This window comes from Chrysemys picta, chromosome 4 (assembly GCF_011386835.1).
Source record: "Chrysemys picta bellii isolate R12L10 chromosome 4, ASM1138683v2, whole genome shotgun sequence".
Classification (NCBI taxonomy): domain Eukaryota; kingdom Metazoa; phylum Chordata; order Testudines; family Emydidae; genus Chrysemys; species Chrysemys picta.
The window spans coordinates 83,179,483-83,199,649 of record NC_088794.1 but is presented as its reverse complement, the minus strand read 5'-3'; the positions used below and the strand labels follow the sequence as shown (position 1 = coordinate 83,199,649).

The 20,167-nt window shown below is 48.5% G+C and overlaps 1 protein-coding gene across 3 annotated transcripts in view; it reads left to right on the top strand.

The window, feature by feature from the left end:
• The window catches only part of AMBRA1 (autophagy and beclin 1 regulator 1), a 202,012-nt gene that overhangs the window by 149,214 nt on the left and 32,631 nt on the right, over positions 1-20,167 (top strand). For all 3 annotated transcript variants that reach the window (XM_005302264.4, XM_005302262.4, XM_065595136.1), the window contains exon 15: positions 9,128-9,267. In XM_005302264.4, the coding sequence (XP_005302321.1) occupies positions 9,128-9,267 (140 nt within the window). The remainder of the gene's footprint in view (positions 1-9,127; positions 9,268-20,167) is intronic.

Below are 20,167 nucleotides of genomic sequence, written 5' to 3'. Positions count from 1 at the left end.
GCGGCACCGTCTGCCTCAGTGCGGAGCGCCCCGGCATCGGTGCGGGAACCGGCGCCGACGGGTTACCCGAAGCCCACGGCACCGACCCAACGGGGGCATGGACGTCACCGGTCGTCTTCGCCGGCAAAATCGAAGGGCCAACCCAAGGCCCGAGGATGCTCCCCGCATAAGAGGGCGGCGCTGGTGAAGACCTCGAGTGCGCCTAAGGCCGGCACGGCCCCGGCACAGACCCCGGTAGTGGCTCCGGCGCCGAAAGGCCCGTCGAGCCCCGGGATAGGCACGTCGAGTGAGGATGAAGGGCTGGAGGAGCTCTTGGAACAGCCCTCCACTCCGGACACATTTGAGGCAGCTAAGGACCTCATTGCATTGTCCGTTGAGGCCCCTACACGTACTGAGGACGCTCCGCCGAAGCTGCCACACAGAGGCAAGCCGGCAATGGTGCGCCCATCACGGTCGCCGTCTCGGCATGTTCAGGGCACCGGTCCCGGTCGAGCTCCGCCTCGGTGGACTCCCGGTTGCCCTCGGCACAGAAAGCACCGCAGCAGTCGGGCTTCAGCAAGCAGTCGGCACCGACTCAGCAACCAAGCATTAGTCGGCACCGCAAAGCGTCGGCGGTACGTTACCCGAGGCCGACCAGCCGTAGTCGTTCCCGTCCCGCGATCACCGGTACCGATCCAGGTCGAGGTCGGCGAGACGCTGCTCCAGGTCCTGGTCGCGGAGGCGCTACTCCCCAAACCCAGACCGGCACCGTCCTACGGCTCCGCCGTGGCCTTCCAGGTCACCGTCCATGGTCTCGGAGACTGACTCGGGACAGTACGGCGGGTATGCCCATAGGGCGCAGGCTAGCAGGGACTACGAAGCCTGTGGCCATCCCCAGTGGGGCCAACCGAGCCAATGGCCGTTCTGGACACCCTGGGCCTATCACCAGCAAGGGCCCCCATCTAGGACCTCGAGATCCGGGCCCTCAGGGTACCGATCCCGCTCCCCGCGGTACCGCCCGCTATCGCATAAGGAGGCAACGGTCTCTAGACCGCAGGAGCGGGAGGGAGTGGACTCGGCACCGAGCACGGTACTGTCCCAGTCCCATACTGTGGGTCAGGCCCCAGATGAGCAACCGGTCGATGCCGGGTTGCAGGAAGAGGAGGATGGGCAGAAGGCCCCGACCTCTTCCTCCTCGCCGGACGAGGCAGTAGCGGGCACGACGGTGTCTGGCCCTCCCCCGATTGACCATCGGGCGCACCAAGACCTGCTTCGTCGGGTAGCCCTCAATCTGGGCTTGCAAGCGGAGGAGACGGTAGAACAGGAGGACCCCATGGTCGATATCCTGAGCCCGGAGGGGCCCTCCAGAGTCGCTCTCCCGATTATACGGACAGTCCAGTCCAACTATAAGACGGTGTGGCAAACGCCGGCCTCTAGTGCACCAACTGCAAGAGGCGTGGAGAGGAAATACTTCGCCCCATCTAGAGGATTTGACTTCCTCTTTTTACACCCGTCTCCTTGTTCGCTGGTGGTCTCGGCGGTCAACGAGCGAGAGCGTCATGGCCAGCAAGCTCCTGCGCCCAAGGGCAAGGAAGCTAAGCGATTAGACTTGTTCGGGAGGAAAGTCTATTCATCTGGGGGCCTTCAGCTGAGGATCGCTAATCAGCAAGCGATTCTAAATAGACACAATTTTAACTCTTGGGCATCAGTCTCCAAGTTTAAGGACTCCCTACCACCTGACGCGCATCCTGAGTTCACGGCCCTGGTGGACGAGGGGATGGCGGTGGCCAAGACCTCTTTGCAGGCCTCCCTCGACTCAGCCGACGCAGCGGCTAGAACTATCGCGTCAGGGGTAGTGATGAGGCGTTCGGCATGGTTACAGGCTTCAGGGCTTCCGCCAGAGGTGCGCAGACCACACTGCAGGACCTCCCGTTTGAAGGTTCGGGCTTGTTTTCTGACCAAACGGACGCCAGGCTACATAGCCTTAAGGACTCGCGAGCAACCCTTAAGTCGTTGGGTATGCATACCCCGGTGACACAGCGCAAGCCCTTTAAACCTCAGCCACCACAGAGGCAGTACCACCCTTGCCCTCGGCACGAACCGTACCGCCGTCGTGGCAGGGATAACGGGCGGAGACGTAACAATACGCCTAACCAGGGCCAAGGTCACGGCCAGGGCAAGCCGCAGCCAGGGAACAAACCAGGCTTTTGAAGCTACGCCCGAGGACAGCGTACCACATTCCATACCGGATCCTCCTCCAAGTTTCAAGGACCGCCTGTCCCATTTCTACCGGGCATGGTTGCGCATAACATCGGACCGCTGGGTCCTGCGCACAGTGAAGGCGGGCTATACCCTCCAGTTTTCCTCGCCCCCTCCCTGCCATCCCCCTTCCCCGTCCCTCTTCAGGGACCCCTCTCACGAGCAACTTCTCATGCAGGAGGTACAGACCCTTCTCGCAGCAGGAGCAGTGGAAGAGGTCCCACCGGACCTAAGGGGGAAAGGATTCTACTCCAGATACTTCCTGATTCCCAAGGCAAAAGGGGGCCTCCGTCCTATCTTGGACCTGCGCGACCTAAACAAGTTTCTGGTCAGAGCGCGCTTCCGTATGGTCTCCCTTGGAACTATTATCCCATCCCTGGATCCGGGGGATTGGTACGCTGCCCTCGATATGAAAGATGCCTACTTTCACATCGCTATCAATCCGGCCCACAGGCGGTTCCTGCGCTTCATTATCAACCAGCGCCATTTCCAATTTACGGTCCTGCCTTTTGGCCTGGCATCAGCACCACGAGTATTCACGAAATGCATGTCCGTGGTAGCAGCCTTCCTTCGGAAGAGAAGGATGCGTGTGTTCCCGTACTTGGACGACTGGCTTCTCGCGGGCAGGTCGGAGGCCGAGGTCCGATCTCACGTGACGCTGGCCTTGCAGATGTTCGACAGACTCGGCCTCCGGGTCAATGTGCCCAAGTCCACGTTAGTCCCCACACAGAGGCTGGACTTCATAGGTGCGACCCTGGGCTCGGTAACCGCGCGGGCAAGCCTCCCAGAGTCACGGTTCCTGACAATTCAGAGGGCCGTAAGCTCAGTCCAAAAATTCCCCACGACAACGGCAAGGTGTTGCATGCAGCTCCTGGGACACATGGCAGCTTGCACACATGTGGTCAGACATGCCCGCCTAAGGCTCCGGCCTTTGCAGTTGTGGTTTGCCCAAACGTACCGCCCCAACAGAGACCCATTGGATCGAGTGGTGACGATCCCAGATCAGGTGTTGGGCTCGCTCCGCTGGTGGCTCGATCAACAGCAGGTCTGCGAAGGGATCCCCTTCGCTGCCCCACAGCCCACTCTGACGTTAGTAACGGATGCATCGGACCTGGGTTGGGGTGCGCATCTGGGGGAACTGCGGACCCAAGGGCTGTGGTCCAGAGAAGACAAACTGCTTCACATCAATCTAAAGGAGCTAAGAGCGGTTCGCCTCGCCTGTCAGACCTTCCATGCCACCTTAGAAGGTCACAGCGTGGCAGTCCTGACGGACAACACTACCGCCATGTTCTATATAAACAAGCAGGGCGGGTCCCGGTCTTCTCCCCTCTGTCGCGAGGCACTCCAATTATGGGACTTTTGTATAGCCCATGCGATCCACCTCATCGCAACGTATCTTCCGGGGATCCAAAACGGCTTAGCGGATCGCCTCAGCCGATCCTACCGAATGCACGAATGGACGTTGAGGCGAGACGTCCTGCATTCAATCTTCCGGAGGTGGGGCTTTCCGCGGGTGGATCTGTTCGCCACCAAGGACAACAGTCAATGCCCTCAGTTCTGCTCATTCCAGAACCTCAGCCTGGGATCATTAGCAGATGCCTTCACGATCCCATGGGGAGGGAGCCTGAGGTATGCCTTCCCTCCGTTCCCGCTCATACACAAGGTCCTCCTCAAGACCCGCAGGGACAGGGCGACAGTTATACTCATCGCCCCGGCCTGGCCACGCCAGCATTGGTTCACGACCCTGCTGGAATTGTCCATAGCCGACCCGATCACCCTCCCCCTCCATCGCGACCTAGTCACACAAGACAAGGGTCGCCTGCTCCACCCGAACCTGTCTTCGCTACATCTCACGGCGTGGTATCTCTCTGGCTGAACGATGCAGAACACAGGTGCTCTCACCAGGTTCAACAAATCCTCCTTAATAGTAGGAAGCCCTCTACAAGAGCGACCTACCTGGCCAAATGGAAAAGGTTCTCCCACTGGTGCAAGCCTCAGCACATACAGCCCTTGCAGGCCTCAGTTCCGTCGATCCTGGACTACTTACTGCACCTCAAGCATCAAGGGCTTGCGCCCGCCTCGATTAGAGTGCATTTAGCCGCCATTTCGGCTTTCCGTCCGGGAGAGTTGGGAGTGTCAGTGTTCTCCAACCCCACAGTGGCCCGATTCCTCAAGGGGCTGGAGAGGGTGTTTCCCTACTTGTGCCCGCCTGTCCCTGCGTGGAGTCTGAACCTAGTCCTAACAAAGCTCATGGGACCCCCCTTTGAACCCCTAGCCACTTGCTTCCTCATGCACCTCTCGTGGAAGGTGGCGTTTCTCGTGGCCATCACATCGGCCAGGAGGGTATCGGAATTAAGGGCCCTCACTTCAGAACCCCCTTATACAGTTTTTCATAAGGATAAGGTGCAGCTGAGGCCGCACCCCAAATTCCTTCCAAAAGTGGTATCGCAGTTTCACATGGGACAGGACATTTGTCTACCGGTGTTCTTCCCTAAACCCCATACGGACCCTCATCACCGCAGCCTGCATACCCTTGATGTTCGAAGGGCGTTGGCATTCTACCTGGAACGGACCAGGTCATTCCGCAGAACACCTCAGCTGTTCATTGCCATTGCGGAACGTATGAAAGGCTTGCCTATCTCGACACAGCGCTTGTCGGCATGGATTGTGCATTGTATACGCACGTGTTACGAGCTCGCCAATGTTCCGGCCCCAGAGATCCGGGCCCACTCGACTAGGGCCCAAGCGTCCTCAACGGCCTTCTTGGCACAGGTCCCTATCCAGGAGATCTGTAAGGCGGCCACCTGGTCGTCCGTGCATACGTTCACAGCCCACTACGCGATCCATCATCAGACCAGAGAGGACGCGATGGTCAGACGGGCTGTGCTACAGTCAGTTGTACCTTGACTCCTACCCACCTCCAATGGTAAGCTTGGGAATCACCTAATGTGTAATGGACGTGAACAATCACTCGAAGAAGAAAGAACGGTTACTTACCTTCTGTAACTGTTGTTCTTCGAGATGTGTTGTTCACGTCCATTACACTTCCCACCCTCCTTCCCCTCTGTCGGAGTCTCCGGCAAGAAGGAACCGGAGGGGTCGGGTCGGCAGGGATATATATACCCCGGAGCGGGGCGCCGCTCTGGCGGGAAGGAGGGGGCCCTGCCGGCCCGACGGGAGCCGCTAAGGGAAAAAGTTTCCGACGTCCGTGCACGCGGCGCGCGTACACCTAATGTGTAATGGACGTGAACAACACATCTCGAAGAACAACAGTTACAGAAGGTAAGTAACCGTTCTTTCTCCCCCTCCCCCCCCCCCCCCCCCCATCCAAATCTGGAATATGTGGAGAAAGTACAGCTGGTCCCATAACCCTTTGGCTGAAGTGGAGACGAGTGAACATTAAGTGGCTTCTCTGATCTTACGAATTCTGTACCTACAAGTATAGAGCTGGAAAAGCACCTTTCCCAGAGGTTGGTGTCGGGCCCTCCCTAGTGAATTTTCTAGCTGGCATGCTTGTCTGGTTGAAGTATTTCATTAGCTTTTCAGAAGATGGTTAGTGTTGCAGTGAGACAGACAGAAACAGGATCTGGTCCTTGTTTAGGGGAGAAAGGTGTGCCTGGTAGCTTTCTGAGTGTCCTCTGGGCCAGGCCACCTGCGCATGTGAAAGGGCTCTGGTGTTCTCTTTGTGTGTGGGTGGAAGGTCTTATTAATGGATACGGTTGCAACAGCTCATCTGTATGACTACATCAGACTGATTAGCTGGGGCCTGGTTACTGCTGCGAGTGGTGATTATGCCAGTGCAGCTGTTCTCTCTCTCCTTGTATCTGTTAATTACCACACGCATGGATGTCATCACCTCTTAAAACTGCATGGCATTGTCCCATTAGTGAAGGATGTGGGAAGCAGCAGGGGAGGCGAACTCTTTGGAGCTACTGGCTATTTAGAAATGAATGGAGAAGTGGGTTGAACGAAGCAGGTGTCGCTAGGGAGAACTTCCAGCTGTTCTTACCTTTGAGATTCCATCTTTAGCTATCAGTTTCACAGCATGGCAGAGCTGGGCACTTGCCATCATGTTCCACTGGGTGCCCCTTACTGAGAGACACCTGGACTTCAAACTGTAGTTAACTAGCCATGGGCCTCCAAGCGCCCGATCACTGAGTGTGCAGGGCCGCAGCTGAACAAATGGGTTCCATTCCTTTGATGACGGTCAGAGGCTAGTTCAGAAAACTAGTTTCACCAACAGTGATTCCTCGGGAGAAGGCAGCTCTCTAGGAAGAGAGGGAGACTGTTTACTCTGTGATTTGTGGAAAAATAGGTGTGCAACAGAATCCTCTTGTGGCTTTTCTGTGACATTTCAAATGTTTATCGTTTTCCAAATGTAATGCTCTTTGCTGTTATAAGCCACTTTCTCCTCCCCGATCCATCAAAATCCACAATCCCCATTTCGGAGAGTGCACCACAGTCTCCATGGCAACGGGTGCTACCAGTGTGCGTGTGATTTTTTGCTAGCTAGTCAAACGGGATGGCCATTCTAGAAGAGTGGGGGAGGGGTTTGTGGAAAGTACACCTCTACCCCGATGTAACGCTGTCCTTGGGATCCAAAAAGTCTTACTGCATTATAGGTGAAACCGCGTTATATTGACCTTGCTTTGATCTCTCCCCCTCCGGAGCGCTGCTTTACCACGTTATATCCGAATTCATGTTATATCGGGTCGCGTTATATCAGGATAGAGGTACACTTAGCAAAACACCAGGGACCTGTTCTTTCCACTCTGACACTGAGCTTCTGTGAACACCACTGACTTCCAAGTGACACCAAGGGCAAAGATAGTGACTGGCCTCTGTCTTTCAGAGAAATCCTAAAGGACTCATTTGCTATTCACAATCCTTTCTGAGGAGAGACTGAAAGTTGCCTGTAGCTAGAAATAATGTGTCACATAACTCTGCTGATCTATTTATTTGTCTGACAGTTGCCAGGATAGGGCCCCCAGCACCTAGGCATTCTTTAAACGCGTACTAAAATAGTCCCTGCCTCGAAGAGCTTACAGTCTAAATAGACATGGGTGGGAGAGGAAATGGAGCCACAGAGACATAAAGTGACTTGGCCAGCATCTCACAGCAGGTCAGTGGTAGCACTGGAGTAGAACCCACATCTCCTGGGTCCCAGTCCAGGGACTTAATCAACTGATCATGCTGCCCCTGGATCCCAAACTGCTGCTATTCCAGGCCTAGGTCCCCACAGCTGTGACAATGCACCACAGTGCTAACCTGCAGCACCCCCATACTGTTGCAGCCAGTATTCCCCATCTCCTGTGGCCCACCACCAAGCAGGCTGTTGGGCCTCTTCTGAACAAAGATTGGCCAGTTTGGCCACACTTATGTAGAGGTTTTGATGAGCTAAAATTGACTAGTGATTCTAATGGGAACACACATTTCACTTGTGACTCAGAGCAGATTAGACCCCAGACCTCTTGAGAGGAAAGTCTAGACAATTGGCATGTCACTTACGATTGCTCCAGGTCAGCATTTTAACTTGCTTCCTGCATAACCCTCCTTAGCCTCCTTAATGAATCGTCTTTTTTTAAAGTACTTCTTGGTCCTCTGTCTGAAGCCCTGATGCTCAGAGCCCCCTACTGGAATCTGCCCTGGATGGCCCAGTGTTCTGAAGCAGCTTCCCCCACTTACCCAATGGCCAAACCAGCACATTGCTGCTCTTTTCCATTTCTCCCACCGTGGTTTTATAGTCTCAACCTCTCCTAAATTTACCAAATTTCCTGACTATGTGGAGTGTGGTTGGCATGTAAAATCCTGGCCCATAGGAGATTGAGAATGCAGATGGAGTTTGCAGGCTTCTGCGGAGCTGTTATGACTTAAAGTTGAGGGATGGAGTCTCCTTCCTTAGAGGTTTTTAAGGTCAGGCTTGACAAATCCCTGGCTGGGATGATTTAGTTGGGAATTGGTCCTGCTTTGAGCAGGAGGTTGGACTAGATGACCTCCTGAGGTCCCTTCCAATCCTGATATTTTGTGATTCTATGATTCTATGAGATTAGCACAAGTTTATGCCCTGCAGTATTGGGCTCAAGTGAGATTGGGAAGCAGAGGCAGCTGGTGCTTGGTATGGAGCAAGCCATAGCTTAGGGCCTTGCTAAGGGAACAAAATTAATTTGGTGAAGGGGACTGTGGTGGGAGGCAAACTGAATTCAGAGGGTGTATGTCACTTCTGTGCTTGTGCGTCTCCTCGGTAAACTCTGGACTCAGCATTTCCTTCAACGCTCTGCAGCCTGGAAGGGGGAAGTTAACCAGTTGCTAAAGGCAATTCAGGAAACAATTAACATGGATTAGATCCCATATCATTTGTAGATGGGGCTCAGGTTTGTTTAATAGCTAAGCCATGCATGTAGCTGTTGGGCCATTGCTGGTGGAAGCCTGTACATTTCCTGGCTGACACAGTTCCCCTAGTTGTGTGACGGTGAGAGCATGAAGATGGGAAGTGGGGCTAATAAAGGGCCAGAAAATTCCAAGTTGTGCTGCTGTCCAGCTTGATGTGAATATACCATCAGCTCCCAGCTTTCTTATTAATTAGTGTCAGTGAAGGGACTCTGCAGCTGTGTAGCCCACTATCTAAGTGAAGATCTGATGATGGAGCAGCTGTCCTGCTCCACAGCTATCTGCTGAGCGCTCTGTTAAACATTTGTGGATGTATGTATATGTTTCTATCAGATGCTTACTCTCCCTGACAGGTTAGTTGTTTCTTGGAACAGCCTGTAAATAAGTGACTAACCTCCCTGCCCTGCTGTGCTGCCACAGGGAATTCAAGTGTTTGAGCCTCCTTGGCAACCCTGATTTTTTATTGCTCTTTCAAATAATCCATTTCTGTGACTTTTTTCAGAGAGTTTTCAACGTCCTGTACCCGATGCCTGCTGACCAGAGGAGACACGTCAGCATAAACTCTGCTCGCTGGCTACCTGAGCCAGGCCTGGGATTGGCATATGGCACTAACAAGGGGGACCTGGTGATTTGCCGACCAGAGTAAGTGGCATGGCTTAGAACCTGAGAGAAACCTTAACCATTCTGCTTTTTATGGGGAATCAGGCCAGGGTGGCTTCTCCTCACGTAGGGCTGTGTTAGGGGGCAAGGAGTCTGACTCTGGTGTTTTTTTTTTTTTTTTTTTCGTTTTTTTGTTTGAGCAGCTGTAAAGTTTACTTCAGTCTTTGAAAATTAAAGTAACAGTGTTTCTGCCCTGATGATGAAACCTGTGAGGCAGAGTGGGGACGGGATATCTCACATATCTTATTTCTGCTTGCTATAGTCTTCACAATCCTTCCAGATGCTCTAGTGCTCATATATGCGCAAACATCTTTGAATCTGCCAGGAATATTCAATGTGAGATTATATTAACCAGAACATTTTGTATGGGCTGTTAGAACAATTCAGTGAATTGTTGTGGCTCTAGCATGAAAAGCCACTGGTCTGATCCAGTCTGGCAGTTCTATTTATTATTTATACAGCACCGTAAGTATGCATGTCACTTTATAGATTTGCAAGTAGACACAATCTAATTTAGAAATTATACAACATAGGAAGAGATAATGACAGGCAAAGGAGTTCCTGGTAGTGGACTGCTTACACACTTCTCTTGTGATATGAGAGGTTCGTCAAGGGGACTTAGGAACTAAATGTTATGGCTGAGATCCCTTCCTCCACTGGCAAGTCCACGTGTTCTTTGTAGCTCCTTTTGAAATGCAGGACACTTCTTATATATTTCTGCATTAGTGATTTCCGGTTGGTGAGCTGCCTTTGGCACTGAACTGTGCCCTTGTTTGGGGTTATGTTTCACTTGCTGAGATACCTGGGGAGTGAAGTTGCTCTCTTTCTTTCTGTGGAAGGTGCAGCTGTAATCCTGCAGCAGATGAGCTCATTGGAATACTAGAGCATGGAAGCAATTTCCTTCTGCTCTGCATGCGATTGAGCATGTGGTACTTGTAAAGTGTTATATGGTCAGCATAAAACTTATTGAATTAGGGCAAATATAGACTATTTTTATAATTACTAATTCAGCAGAGAGCCACGGGGGAAACTGCAACCAGAGCTTGAATTGAGCCAGTATGCAGTGGTACAACATACCAGCACCTCTTTCAAACTACTTGCTGATTCTCCAGAATCTCAGCTTTCATTAAGGCCTTATCTACATGGGGAGATTCACTGGTTTAGCTATTGTGGAGTAAACTACCCCGGAATAGTTCCCCATATGGAGGCTCCACTGTGGAATGAAAGTGATTTTAATTCTGGAATAAGTACTGTGCTAACAAAGTGGAGTCATTATTCCAGAATAAAATCACTTGGTAAGACAACTCCCATCTTTTCATGTGCTGTAATATATATACTGTTTACTGTGTTTTTCACTCTATACATCAGATGAAGTGGGTTTTAGCCCATGAAAGCTTATGCCCAAATAAATTGGTTAGTATCTAAGGTGCCACAAGGATGTCTCGTTTTTATTCTGGAGTAGACCATCTACCTGGTGGAATTAGTCCAGAATAGCCATGCTGGTCAATGTCCCCCGTGTAGACAAGACCGAAGAAAAATGTCTATAGTTATGGTTGTTGAGAGAACCTCAGTGTGGACAGTGTAACCAATGTAGCAAAGTCTGAGTTTGCAACAGTCTAGGACAATAGCTTTGAGAGATGTGAACTGCACCATTCATTACACTGGGTGCTGACTCACATGCCCAGCGATAATACTTTAAGTGTCAAACATTCTGAACTATTTTACTGCTATCAAAGCAAGTAAGAAAGCAGTGGGAAGATGATATTGTGAAGATCTGCACAATAGACTATAAATGAAACCACAAGCGGGTGGCCTTGGGGAGAGTTGCCACTTTTAGCTCCCCGTCAATAAAGACCCAAGGATTTTAGCAGAGCATCTGAGCCCCACTTAAGGAGACCAAAACCTAGTGGAGCTTTCAAGCCCCAGTGAAGGGAAGCCAAACTGAGGAACCAACTAGTTTATTTGACTATATTTGGGTTGGGGGGGGAGGGGGATGAGACAAAATCCAAGGAGCCCAGTAGTGCCCTGAGAGCACGTCTACTTTTAGTAGCATCTTGTAGATAGGATTTATTTTGTGGGCACAGCTTGGAAGGGTACTCCTACAATTTTTCAATCCTAACCCCCACCAATTGCAAATATTCCCTCCATTGTATGCCAAGGAGACAAACGACTTCGAGTAGCACAACTGGGATCTGGCCCTACCTACCCAGCATCTGGTCCAAAGTTGAATGAAATGGAAAACATTCTGCTTTAAACAGCACAGGAACCCCCTGGACAGAGAGGAAAAGGGCAATGATCTGGGTGGCCTCTGATCAGTCTCCATATGTGTGAGAGGGAAAGGCATAAATTGTTTACATAGCACCTGTTAAGGCTGATTCCCCACTCTGGCACTTCGAGTGCAGAAGGTGGGGCCTGCAAGGATTCTAAAAATTAATACTGGCCATTCCAGGCTTGTATTAAACTCCCAAGGTTACAGCTTTTCTCTGACCTTGGATGGGTAGATGCTACCACCACCCAAGAGCAAAACCCCTTTGAGGAACCAGGAAAGCGCACTTGAGAATTCCTTCCTGTGGGTACACTCAAGCCCCAGCCCCCCTCCACTCCCGGGGAAGAGCTGAGAAAGAAAACAAAGGAAATCCGCTGTTGCCACCAGCTAATTAAACAACATATGCACAAACCTCTTAGGACACAAAAATCCAATTCTGTTCTTAAAAAAAGTAAATGTTATTAAAACAAAAGAGAGAAAAATACACCTGGAAACTCAGGCTATTGCTAGATTTAAAAGAGCAAATACAAGGATTAAGCATAAGAATAGTTTCTTGAGGTCCAATTTAAAGGTTACAAGCAAAACTAAAGCACCTGGGTTAGCACAGAGGAGTCCACAAGCCATAAAGAAATAAAAAAGAGAGAAACCTAATCACATCTTCCTAGACATTCCCTAATCTACTTGCATATCTGGGGTTTCAAATGAGTAGTTTCTAGGTATGATCTGATGATTTTTCATACCTGGCCCAAAGCTTCTTACAGCATTGCTGCTCTGTTCCCTCTCTCCGGAAAACAACAACAAACAGACAAAAGGGGAGTCTTGTTTTAATTTCAAAAAGTTCTAGCCTTCCCATTGGCTCTTTGGCCAGGTGCCCACTCATTTCCTTTTACCTATGCATCGCAGTGACTCTTAACGCTTTACAGGTAAAGCAAGTAGAGAACAGCTACTAAGAGGGATTTTATAGCTAGCTGGCTGGCTGGGTGTCCATAAAAGGGAGCTACCCCTCCCCTGTTCATTTATCACAGCACCATTGGTCCTCTCTGTACTGAACAGATGATGGAAGACTGACTGTTCATTTGGGGCAGAGACCTACTATCTAAGATAGACCCCACAGACGTGCACGCAGTCTTTCATCCCTGTCTTTCATCGTGAGTGGGGAGACAATGGGAAGGGAGTCCAGCTTTTAGAGGTAGTCATTTGCAAAGAAAGCGGGTGGTACAAGCAATTTATTTCTCATTTCTTGGTGCAGGTGAGTGTTTTTGCTCTGTTTTGTTCATAAATTAGCAGATACCACAGTGGAACTAGAATGCTTCATAGGAAGATGGTTGGCGGAAAGTGAGTTTTGAGGGAGAACACTTAAGGCACAGGTAGAGGCAGACGTTTCCTTCAAGGGGGTAGCATGAAAAAGGCATTCCCAGAGGAACAGGCAGAGTATGGTGCATGAGGGAGGAGTGGATGGGAATAAGAGTGGAGATATAGGCAGTGCTATTAGTCCATGTAGAGTGCAATGTCCTCAGAGAAAACTGGTGACTGCCCTCCAGTGTAGATAAGAACAGGAATCACTGTTTAAACAAGTGAGGCTGTCTAATTGCAATGTAGAGACCAGACCCATCAGCAGTGTTACTGTGCAGCAGGAGGAACTTTCCCTAGGGGGAGCACTGGCATTTCTGTAGTTGTCCCAACCCCCAGTTGACACTCACCATATCAGCTCCTCATAATCTTTCCACCCCATCACGTCCAATCAAGATCTTTTCCATTCATCAGAAATGACCTGCAGTCCCATCTTATGAAACATTCATGGCCTTCCAGAGCCTGTGTGTGTGAACACTAGCTGGCAGGCAGAGGCCGCTGTGCTGCCCAATGCCCACTTTGGCTTCTCCTGGAGAAGGCTGTGCAGCAGGGTAAGCTAAGCACGATTCTCTGTGTTCTTCCATTCTCAATCTCCCCTCTCCAGGAACAGGTTCAGGTGGGACTTACTGCCCAGATCTTTTGGAAACACTGATTCCAAAACCTCAACATGCTTTGAACATGGCTACAGGTAATTCCAAAACTAAGAGCTGCAAAGGCCTTTTCCAGGGCCAGCTGTGCAGTGCAGGCAGAGCTGAGGAATCATTCCTTCTGCAGATAGGGAGCCTCTGGTAACAAATTAAAATACCACCTGAAGATACAGTATGTCTTGGTTCTGAGACACAGACTTTCCAGTGGAATCCTCTTATAGGGAAGTAGGTAGAGTGTCCCAGATTAATTCAGTGCTGTGCTGTGCACTTATTGCAATTCTCTTTGTAGTGAAACTGTTCTGTGAAAATTGACTTCACTATACAAGGCTTCCATGCTTTATCACTGAGACTGTTTGCCTGTGCCAGTCCAGTTTCTTCTTGAGAACTGCATATCATCTAAACTAGCTATGGGGGCAGCATGCCTTCATCCAGTTATTAGTGCTGGCAGAGAGATGGCAATCTATCCCGTTGTCTACATCCGTCATGTCTCTGTGCTGGCTGATCCCATTTATCAGCCTGTTCAGTTATTAGCCGAGATGCCTCCCAGCAACATAAGCCCTGATGCATAGTTTGCCTTTTAAGAGTAACCTCAGTGGTTGCAGGGTGAATGAAGAGGGAAAGAGAAGCCTCTGTGTTCTCCTTCCTGTGTAATTGAAGTATGTTAGATGGTATCTTGTCCCAGGCACTCAGGGTATATCTTTATTGAAGACTTAACTCAAGCGATTGAGTTAACATGACATTGTCATCATTGACATGATAACAGTTTTCAAATATGTAAAAGGTTGTTACGAGGAGGAGGAAGAAAAACTGTTTTTCTTAACCTCTGAGGATAGGATAAGAAGCAATGGGCTTAAATTGCAGCAAGGGAGGGTTAGGTTGGACATTAGAAAAAACTTCCTAACTGTCAAGATGGTTAAGCACTGCAATACATTGCCTAGGGAGGTTGTGGAATCTCCATCATTGGAGATTTTTAAGAGCAGGTTAGACAAACACCTGTCAGGGATTGTCTAGATAATTAGTCCTGCCATGAGTGCATGGGACTGGACTAGATGACCTCTTGAGGTCCCTTCCAGTTCTATGATTCTATGATTGGCACCTGGTTCTGAGCAGCCACACTGCAAAGTCATGCCCAAGTTACCGTGTCATCAGTGATGCTGTACTCCCCATGTGTGTTGCGAGGACTCCTGTGGGAATATCTTAAGGTTCTTTATGCTGCAGTAAGATGAGATGCTCTGATTCTTTCCCAGTGAATTGTGGGAGAACTTGTCTGTCCTTCTGGACACATAGGGGAATTGTGGGAAAGTATTGGAGAACTATCTGCACTTCAGTGATTTCGCCTGTGTCAACGTTGTAATGTGGGCAGGTTACCAGCGTGAGTGAAAACCTATATCCCCAGCCGTGTCAGCTAGCCCAAATTGAAAGCACCACCAAACTCAGGTGAGAGGGTTTTGTGTGTGGATGGGAGGGGGGCTAGGGGCACTGCTCAAGTTAACTCTGCAGTGAAGACATACCCTCAGGGGCTGTCCCTTTTAGGTTAGGAGTTCCTGTGGTCCCAGACATTTTGTGAGTGGAAATTCGACTAAATTGTTTTTAAATTGACAATGGAAGCCCGTGTTTCCTGAGAGCTCCATGCTGTGCTCTGAGACCTAGTCATTGTGGACACAGCAGCATCTCAAGGTATGTCTACAGTGCAATTAAAAACCCTCAGCAGGTCAGCTGACTCAGGCTCGCAGGCTCAGGGACTGTTTAATTGCAGTGTAGATGTTTGGGGTCAGGCTGGAGCCTGAGTTCTGGGACCCTCCCCCCTTGCAGAGTCCCAGAGCCCTGGCTCCAGCCCAAGCCCAAATGTCTGCACCGCAATTAAACAGTCCCTTAGCTGGAGCCCCGTGAGCCCAACTCAGCTGACGAGGGCAAGCCGCTGGTTCTTAATTCCAGTGTAGATATACTCTCAGTGGCAAAATGAGTATTGGGTTTGAACCAGTGTCTCCCTTCTGACATCATGCTTCCTGAGAGCTGAGATTGGATCTGGTGTCAGTTGAAAGATGTCATTTAGAAGGACAAAGCTCTGGCCTCACAACACTGCTTAGCTCATCTGTATCACTGCCACGTGCTGGTTTTGAGTATCAGTTTATTTAACACTTGTCTCTGTGTGTCGCATATGAATGGGTTCCTTCCTTCCTTCTGTCCCCCAGGACATGCTAAAGTACTGACTAATGTGACACTAGTAGTTTGCTGCTAGGGAGCTCGGATCATGTGTCTGGATTTCATTTGCGGAAGTATATGGACATCTGAGCAGTCTAGTCTGTATAAGGTAAATCAACCTACCTGAGCGCGGGCATAGTTTTATAAAGTTCAACCTCTTGTTTGACAAACTTTTAGCTTTTCTTCAGGTCAAGTAAAGTTGATATTAATAAAGCTTAAGACAGCCCTTTGCTCAGGAATAGCCTTTCACCCCATTAGATTATACAGACCTCTTAGTTTCCCAGTCTTTACCAGTAAAAATCCCCTTATATTTTTAAAAGTGCTAAAAGGATGAAATATGATTGGAAGTATAAGTAATGTAAAAAGTCCTCCAGCTAATAGGTTTAAAAAAAAATTCTGCTAAATGTGTATCCCATGCGCAAAACTCAAAAGGGCCACAAACCGTTTGTATTCGGTAACTCAGGGGTTCTCAACCTTTTTCTTTCTGAGCCCCCACCCCCCAACATGCTATAAAAACTCCACGGCCCACCTATGTCACAACAACTGTTTTTCTGCATATAAAAGCCAGGGCTGGCACTGGGGGTAGCAAGCAGGGCAGTTGCCTGAGGCACCATGCCACAGGGGCCCCCGCAAAGCTACATTGCTTAGGCTTCAGCCCCGAGCAGTGCAGCTCAGAGCCCTGGGCTTCAGCCCATGCAGTGGGACTTTGGCTTTCTGCCCTGGGCCCAAGCGAGTCTAATGCTGGTCCCGCTTGGCAGACCCCCTGAAACCTGCTCATGGCCCCCAGGGGGCCCCGGACCCCTAGTTGAGAACCACTGCTGTAATTGGTATCCCATAGGAGAGGGCCCAGAATCACATCTGTGCAGTCATCTGTTGATGCCACATCTCCAGAACATCAGTTGCGGTTGGTGACAGAAATGTCAGTAAATCAGTACTTTTCAAACTACCAAAATCGTTCAGCTGGCCAATCTCTCAACCCAGATTGAGCCATGTATCAGAGTGCAAGATTTGCAATCCCCTGATTTGCTTGAAGACCTCAGGGGAGGTGCCACTGGGTGAAGCCAACTGAAATCACAACCATAAAAATCCAGGTAAGCAGGGAGGCAAATGTAATCCTCTGGGCCACTACCCATACCAAAAAGGGCTGCTGCCCCTCCTTCCCCAAGGAAAGAGGAGACCAAGACAATTGTAGGCTGTGTCAGCCAAGTGCCTGAGAAAACCTACCTGCCAGTGTAAGGTACTAAGACCAAAAATAACCACACCTGGTGGTCTGAAGTGCAGTTCCTTGGCTCTGAAGTTCCCAAAACCAACAAGCCAGAGAAACAGTCTTTTTCTCTGAATAACCATCTTCTTTTTAAATAATGTTTCTCCTTTTGTAATTTACTTGTGAAAAAGTACATGCTTATTATACCTCTAAAGCAGTGGTTCCCAAACTGGGGTTCGTGAACCCCTGGGGGTTCATGAAATGTTACAGGGGGTTCTCAGGAAAAAAAATCCCTAATGGCGGACAGAGCTGTCCCTAGGGACCCCGGGCAGCACGGGGCCAGCAGCCCGGAGCCCCTGGACTTCCAAGAGCTAAGCAGATCAAAGCAAGCCTATCTATCACACTGAGGGGATTTAAACTTCAAGACTCCTTATAAGAAGTGGAAAGGGAGGCGGATATTTTTTGCTGATTTTTAAAATTAAATAGGCTGCTAGTCTTGTTTTTAAAATGATTATGAAGAACAAGTTTAAGCTTTGTTGTAATGTGATTGTTTGTCTGGACTGCTCAAGACCTGAACGCTTGTATAGGAGGAACTCTTTGAGTTGGCTTCTTAAATACCTTCATGCTGTTTCACATCTGGTATTCCTTGATGAAACATAGGAGCCTTGTCTTATAACAGGCTTATTCAAAGTGATACAAGCTACGAAAGTGAGATCTTGGAAGAGTGTTGGTATTTTCATAATGTAATCAAAATACTGTAATGATAAATAATTAATAATAGTGTGTAATAAGCATGTCATAAAAACAAATTGTGTATTTCCAAGATCACTGCTTTTATAATTTATACTCTGGTAAAGGAGAAAATCCCTGGAAATATTAATTTTAAGAGGTGGTTCGTGAGACTTGACATTTTAGTGAAAGGGGTTCCCAGGTTGTTAAAGTCTGGGAACCACTGCTCTAAAGTAAATACTACCTGAAATCACTCAGGTCACCCTGGGCTGTGTAACACAATCTGCCTCAAGAGGAAAGTTATGGTTGTTAATCATTCGGTATTATAAAAAAAAATTAGTTAACTGCAAAAGTCGTTCAGTAAGTATGCACTTTGAAGGAGTCAGTGTATTATAGGCTAGCAACCAAACTACGTCCATGCCTCCCTAACTTTCCAGGCTTAAGTATGTACAAAAATTAATTGTGTTATGTTAACTCCATAATTTAGGCCTTAATTGTGTTCATCCACAATATTTAATAATTTAGTCAATTGTTAATTTTATTCCATATTATCAATTTAATTCATTAAATCAAATTCCGATTTTAATTGAATTGTGCTATTCACAGTTGAATAAAAATATAATTATTTTAAATAAAAGATTAAGTTTAAGTAAGCTTTTTATTAATTTAGAATAGACCCCATAAATCATAAACTTAATTCTTCTTTCAAAAAAAAAAATCAGAAAATCCTAACCCAGGTTAAAGGTCAAAGATCAAAAAAGTAATTTAAAAATATTTCATAGCTATTTTCTCTGTCCTTATATTAAAACCTTTATGTATGGCATCTGGTGTATCAACTCATTGGGCCTTTGCGGTAACCTTTTTGCAGTTCTTCAGCCAGTTTTCAGCTCAGGTGGCAGTGTTTGTATCCAAGCTGGTAGAAATATATGTTGAGTAAGATTTGTGTGAGACACCATATCCGATAAGTCATTAAAATCCAAGTATATCACATCTACCTTTCCTTTTATTCACTAATTTTGTAATTCAGTCAAGAAAAGCAATGGTTTATCTGGCAAGAAATTCTCTCTAACCCCCAAAATATTGCTTATTGCTCATTCTTCTGTTCCCTTCTGGATATTCAATTAATTATTATTCTGTCTGTTTTATATAGGGGTAGGAAGGGAAGGGGTTAGGCTGAGGAGAGACAGTAATTGCCAAATTAAATTGGCCTTCTCTCTTTGAAGATCAGTGCTACATTTGTTTTCTGTGGTCTTCTGGTACCTCCCCAGTTTTATGTAACTTGTCAAAAATAGTCATCAGTTGCACGGAAGTTGATCTGGTAGTTTTCTTACCATCTTGGAGTGCACATTGTACAACCACTTTATTCTATTCTATGTAGGTTCTTATACTATACTCATCACTATAGTATCCGAGTGTCTTTCACTACTGCATTAAAGTGACATGACTAACATCTGTGTCATTCTGTCCCCGGGGGAGAGGTACATACAGTGGAATCTCTTGTTTGGGTAGGATTCTGTTTTGCTATGTATTTATGTTAAAGAAGCCAAGGTCAAAGAAGTGAATGAGAATGGATGTCTGCCCTCTGACCAGGAGCAGATTATCCATCAGTGCCAATAAACAGTTTCAGATCTGGCCTGAATCCAGATTGTTCTGGGTTTAGAATATTAATTTGTTAGATGAGTTTGTAGTAGGCCTTTGGCTAGTTTCTCTGAGCTTGCTCAGACGTGTGGGGTTTGACACTGATCAGTAGTTGGCTAGAACTGATGTATCCAAGGTGGGTTTCTTCGGTGTTGAACGGTTATGTATTTGCAGGAGGAAAGAGAGATTCCTTCTGACTGAAACAGCCAGTGCCTCAGAGGAGTGATGCCCATTGCACGTGACGCTTTTGCAAGCCTGGAAGGGCATGGGTGGGATTCACAGGACTTGGGACAAGACTTCTTTAGGGTGTTCAGAACTTGATGGTGAGTGAATGCAGTGAACCCTGGGAATGGAGGCATGCTGGCAGTCAGTGGGTAAAGGCAGAAAGGATCCATGTTTTTGAGAGAGCTTCCCAAAAGTTTGTGATCTGTTCAGCGACGTAGCATGAGAGTTCTTCCCTGCACTTGGTGCTCCGTTCTAGACACTCAGGATTGAAAAGTGGTTTATCATGCTGGATAGCTCCTGGGGGTGGGATTTTGCAGCTTCCATGAGGAATGATAGAAATGCTCTCTTGGCCTGTAGTATGGCCTCAGCATAGGCTTGGAGGAATTCATTGTTTCATCCTGTCTGAATCAGCTTTGTTTACTGGCATCAGCGCTTGGGTTTCCACTCCTCTTTTCATCCTGTGCAGAGTTTAGAAAACCAAGGAGCTCTCTGGAAGTGATGGGAAGGAAGGATCCTTTGGGGGCCAGCCTATCAATGGCTGAGTCTAGTGAAAATGATTCACCAGGACCTCGGTTTGTCATTGGTTGGGGCGCTGTTGTCCTTTAGAAGACATTTGGAATG